Below are 6000 nucleotides of genomic sequence, written 5' to 3' on the forward strand. Positions count from 1 at the left end.
AAAATGACACAGTCATGTGAGGAGGAATTCTGTTTGGTACTTGTCATGTCCATCACTGAAGGTGACACCTCTTGAAGATACTGTAGTGGTAAAGAATAGTTTGGAAGGTTTGAAATAGTTAAGATACTGACAGCTGTCAGAGGAGACAAATGTAAAATGAAAAATGTAAAAGCTGCAAGATGATTATATTTCTTTTATGGCTTCATAACATTCTTACTGGAAAACACACCTGTAACAGCATTCTTACCTTGTTACCATTGTTATACATGGCAACCAAGCACTGCACATGGTAGATATGTCCACAGTTTAGTAATTTCCCAACCAAGTCAGACTTGATTGCTGGCTGTCCCTGAGCGCATCTGTAACCTGATGGAGCAGTAAGACGTTCCATGCAAATTGTGCAATCCTACAAAGAAAAGTGGGAAAAAATATGAAATATAAATATGGTAGTAGGACAATGGAAGAGTCAAAAAAGGTGAGAAAAGTTGAGAGAGGAAAAGGACATGGTGATAGTGAGGGGAACAAAACTGTAGAAAAGGTGAAGGAACAAAATAAAAAAGCAAGCAACAAATGGAAAAGATGGAGGATAGCTTTTTGTTTTTTGAAAGCATATTTCCTCCATCTACAGGAAAACCCATGTCCTGTTAACTTTAGAGTAAGTGAAACATTTTCTACTTTCATAAATAAATGTTTGCCTTTTAATGTCCCTCTTGCTACATCACTTTTAAAACAAAAATGTAGCTGAACATGCTTATACTGTAACAAGATTTTAAAATGCACAAACTAAGTCAAACTTTACCAACTCTGTTTATCTACATAACAGTAATACAAAGGAGTGACAGACAAGGTCTAAAATAGAGAGTTTTTTTCATAGCAAAATAGGTATGAACAACTCCAATGTAAGGAGCTTAGTTAAATGTAAAGATTTCAGTGGTAATCAGATTGTCAGTGACATTTCTGAAGTTTTACTCTGGTAAATTCCAGTTTTTAATGAGCACCTGCGCACGCTCAGTTTGCATGCTTATGGAATGTCCTAATCATTCGGGATGCTTCTCCGAGTATAGTAAAGGTAGACAAAAGTACAGTTTTGTACCTACCATAAAAGTAGATGTTCGATAGGCATGCATCTGCAGTCCTTACAAATGGGTTGTCCTGTCGTCAGGCAGCCCTTCGGTCGGCCGGATTCCAAAGTCTGGGTCTGGCCTCGGCTGGTGTCGCACTTCACCCGACGTCACAGCTGCAGTTCTTCGGGTATAAAGGCATCAGCCGACGCCATTTTCCTCAGTGTTTCTTGCCCCAGATGCCAGGTGCCCTCTAGGAAGGCTAAATTTGGATAAATGCAAATGGTTCCAAATAGTAGAGAGCAAACAAAAAATAAGCATGTATGTACATATATACAAACAAATACACCATAATAGATTCCCCAGCTAGCTACAAGATGGGCAAATACCCTAGGAGTACCACAGAGGGGAAGGAGGGTGGGTAATCCTGACTGCAGATGCATGCCTATCGGACATCTACATTTATGGTAGGTACAAAACTGTACTATGTCCTTCAGGGATGCATCTGCAGTCCTTACAAATGGGTAGAATACCATAGCCAAACTGCGGGAGGAGGAGAAATAAGATTATGGTGTAGTTAAGATCCCTTGCAAAACAGCAGTGGCAAAACCTGCTCGGGATCTGGAGTATAAAGGTAAATTATAATGCTTGGCAAATGTATGCACGGAGCTCCAAGTAGCAGCCTCTAAAATGTCTTTGGTAGCCACTCCTCGTAAAAAAGCTGTGGTAGTGGCTGTAGCCCTTGTAGAGTGAGGCCTGATGTTTTCTGGAGTTTTCTTCCCATGGTAGGAGTAACAAAATCTAATGCAATTTCCTATCCACTTAGAGATTGTCTGTTTTGAAATTGCTTTTCCTTCCATTCCTGTTGCATATGCTACCAGTAGCTGGTCAGTTTTTCTGTTGCTCTTGGTCCTGTCCAGGTAGTAACGTAATTGTCTATGTACATCCAAGGTATGCAACAGTCTTTCTCCCCTGTTCTGTGGGTTGGGGAAGAATGTAGGTAGGTGGATAGCTTGATTTAAAGATACCCTGGAGACCACCTTTAGCATAAAAGTAGGATTAGTTCTCATGGACACTCTATCTTGATGGAAGATCAGGAAGGGCTGTACTGCCATTAATGCCTGTAGCTCAGAAACCCTTCTTGCTGAAGTGATTGCAAGCAGGAAAGAAGTTTTCCATGATAAGTATTGTAATTCTGCTGTTGCTGCTGGTTCGAAAGGAGGTAGTGTCAACTTTTCTAGCACAAAGTTCAAGTCCCATGCTGGCAATGGTGGCTTCCTAGGTGGTTTTACATTTTTAATTCCTCTCAGAAACTGCCTGAGCAGAGGATGAGAGAAGACTGGAGGATCCAAGTTGTATTCTGCTGAAATAGCTGATGCATGAATCTTAATGGAAGAATAGGACAGGCCGTTGTGGAAGAGCTCTGCCAAGTATTCCAGGATGTTAGCTATGTTTACCAGTGACACATTCTCTCCTTTTGCTGTACTAAAAATGAGATATCTTTTCCATTTTGCTGAATAATTTTTTCTTGTTGAGGGTCTGCGAGCCTCCAAGATAATGTCTTTAACCCTTTGAGATAAATCTGGGTTATTTTGTCTTATGCAATGTTCCAGGCAGCCAGCTGCAGTGTTTTCAGGCTTGGATGCAGGGTTTTGAAGTTGTTCTGTGTTAACAGCAAGGGAACTAGGGGCAGAGGCCATATTTGTTCCCAAGACATACTCCTCAGTAATGGGTACCAATGTTGCCTTGGCCAGTCTGGAGCTATCAGGAAGATCCTTGGACGGTCTTCTTTGATCTTCAATAGCACCTTGTGCATCAAAGGAAGAGGTGGGAATGCATATACTGTCAGGTTTTTCCAACTGAAAGATAGGGAGTCCACTTTCCAAGCAAGTGGGTGGTACGTCCTTGTGCAGAATTTTTTCAGTTGGTGATTGTGTGGGGATGCAAATAAGTCTATTTCTGGTAGTCCCCATTTCCTTGTAATGGTTTTGAAGATGTCCGCATGCAGCATCCATTCGTGGGCATCCGTGGTAGTTCTGCTTAGGATGTCTGCTAGTATATTTTCTTTTCCTGGCACAAAAATTGCTTGTAACTGAATGTTGAAGCTCAGTGCCACATTCCAGAGGTCCATTGCCATCCGGCATAGAGGGTATGAATGTGTGCCTCCCTGTTTGTTGATGTACCACATAACTGTGGTGTTGTCCGTCCTTATCAGCAGTTGGCCCTGTCGAAGAAATGGTCTGAATGCCTGAATTGCCAGTTTTACTGCCAGAATTTCCTTTTGATTTATGTGTAGGTGCAGCTGGTCTTGAGTCCATAAGCTTTGTATGCACTTGTCCAGCATGTGTGCCCCCCAACCGAGGTCTGATGCGTCTGTTGTGATGGTCTGGCTTGGTTGAGTGCTGTGGAAGGGCAGTCCCTTGTTTGTTTGACAGGCCTGAGCCCACCATTGGAGTTCTTGCTTCAGGCATGGAATTATTGGAATTTGGGTTTCTAGGCTGTGCTTGTGCTGAGACCATAAATTCCTTAGGTACCACTGTAACTTTCTCATATGTAGTCTGGCATGTGGAATCAATATTATGCAGGATGCCATGTAACCGAGAGCTTGCAGGACTTTTCTTGCTGTTAGCTGGTTCTGCTTTGTTAATGCCATGAAGTAGAAAGGGAGTTGCTCCTGTTTTTCTACTGTCAGGAATGCCATTTGTTTTGATGTGTCCAGATCTGCACCCAAGAAGGTTATCCTTTGGGATGGTATCAGCCTTGACTTTTTTATATTGACTGTGTATCCCAGGGCTTGTAGTAGATGAATGACCCTTTGCAAATCTTTTGTTAATTTGTTTTTGTTGTCCGCTTGTAACAGGCAGTCGTCCAGGTAAGGGTAAATTTGAATTCCCTGAAGCCTACAATGAGCAATTACTGATGCCAGGCATTTCATGAATACTCTGGGCGCAGTAGATAAGCCAAAGGGCAATGCTGAGAATTGATAATGCTCTGATCCTGCAAGAAATCTGAGGTATCTTCTGCAATTTGGTCGTATGGGGACGTGCAGGTATGCCTCCTTGAGATCTAGAGTTACCAGCCAAGACTCCTTGCCCAGCATGGGAAGAAGCTGCTGTAGGGTCAGCATTTTGAATTTTGGAACAATGAGGTATGTGTTTAAAGCGGACAGGTCGAGAATAGGCCTCCATTGGTTTTCTTTTCTTGGTACCAGGAAAAGTCTGGAGTAAAATCCTTGCCCTTGTTCCATAGATGGTACCCTTTCTACAGCTCTCATCCTTAGTAAGTGAGTTATTTGTTCTAGAGCTTCTGTCTTCTGATTTGGAGGTAGGTTTGGCATTCCTCTCTTCCTTGGTAGAGTATGGAAGTGAAACCTGTAACCTTGGTCTATTGTCTGTAAAATCCATTTGTCTCCTGTGATGTAATGCCAGTTTACTGAAAATAAGGCTAGCTTCCCGCCTAAGGGTGCCTCTAGTTGTTCCCTGGTAGGCGGTGCCAGAGCCAAGTCACTGGGATTGTCCTGTGGAAGTGGTGGTGGTGGCTGGATCTGTGGCTGTACCTCGCTGGTTGTTAGTCTGCCACTGACGTCCCCTGTAGGCACCTCTGGATTGACCCCTGCCTCTTGAGCGCCTATTCCTGCCTCTCGGAGCTCTGGAGGTGTCTGGAAAGGACCAATTCTTGGAAGGCCAGTTCCTGCTAAACCGAGGAGGCTGGACCTGCAAGAAATCCTTGACTGTCTGGACAGATTTTGCTTTCTCTTCCACCTTCTTCAGCACCTGCTGTGCAGGGGAGCCAAACAAATTGAGCTTATCCATGGGAGCATCTAGGAGCTTTGATTTAACATGGTCTGGTAAGGACTGTTCTTTTAACCATGCATGTCTTCTGATCACTGTGCCAGTCATGGCTGATCTAAAGGAAGCCTCCAGTGCATCATAGCCGCATTTTAAGGAATGATTACTGACCTGCTGAATGTTATGTACCATTTCCTGTACAGATTTTTTGTCTAATGGTTCATCCGGGGACAGTTTATTAGTTAACTGGTCTAACATAAATTCCTGATACTGAATCATGTGGAATTGACAGTTCAAGGCCCTAGCTGAAAGAGTAGCAGAAGTGTAAACTTTTTTACCCCATCTCTCTAAGGCCCTAGATTCCCTTTCAGAGGGGAGGGGGTTTTTGGAAGAGATAGCTGCTACAGCCTTGGGTTCCTGGGAGATAGTTTCGGGATCTGCAAAAGGGGCCTTATACAAATGATAATGTGTGTCCGGAACCCTGTAGTACCTATCGGGCTTAGCAGGGGCCGGAGGAAGAGAATCAGGAGCAGTACAAGCATCATTAAAAGCATCATCCACAACAGTAAGTACTGGAGGAATGGCTAAAGGCCTATGCTGTGGCAAATGCAAAAAGGTTCTAAGCCTTTTCCTAGAGTCTGAAAAATCCTGGCCCTGCCATTGAAATTGTTCCCTCATAGCATGCAAGGTTTCCCCAAAAGAAAATTCCTTAGGTGGAGAGGCAGAAGGAATGGACTCTTCTGCATCAGAGTCCTCATAAGGAGAAAAAGGGGCCTCTGGAGGGTCTGAATTATCTGATTCATCAGAGGAGCCATCTGAAGAAACTGGCTCAGGGGGCTCTACTCTAGTCCTCTTCTCTGGAGGTGGGTGAGAGGCCCTGTCTGGATGTGGTTGGGATCCCCGGATCAAAGAAATGAGATCCTCTGCTAGACTAAGCATTTGTGAACTAGAACTGGGCCTGTGAGAGGGAGTCTTAGCAGGCACAGTTTTGGTAGTTTTTGCTGCTTTAGCCCTGGCAAAGGCCTTAATCGACATGGATGCAGGAGGCCTAGCAGCTCCACGTGCAGGGGTAGAAATATCCAAAGGGATAGTATCTGATAAATCCTGAGAACCTGCAGGAGCAGGTGGGATTTCAGTAGCAGATTCAGTCA

General features: G+C 43.8%; 1 protein-coding gene across 1 annotated transcript in view; it reads right to left on the bottom strand.

Annotated features, from left to right (window-relative positions):
- Nucleotides 1–6000, bottom strand: part of DTX4 (deltex E3 ubiquitin ligase 4) — a 443998-nt gene that overhangs the window by 84627 nt on the left and 353371 nt on the right. Inside the window, exon 6 of the mRNA XM_044084062.1 lies at nt 248–406. Coding sequence (XP_043939997.1) covers nt 248–406 — 159 coding nt within the window. The remainder of the gene's footprint in view (nt 1–247; nt 407–6000) is intronic.

Source organism: Protopterus annectens, chromosome 9.part0 (genome assembly GCF_019279795.1).
Source record: "Protopterus annectens isolate FY-2018-M chromosome 9.part0, PAN1.0, whole genome shotgun sequence".
Lineage (NCBI taxonomy): Eukaryota > Metazoa > Chordata > Ceratodontiformes > Protopteridae > Protopterus > Protopterus annectens.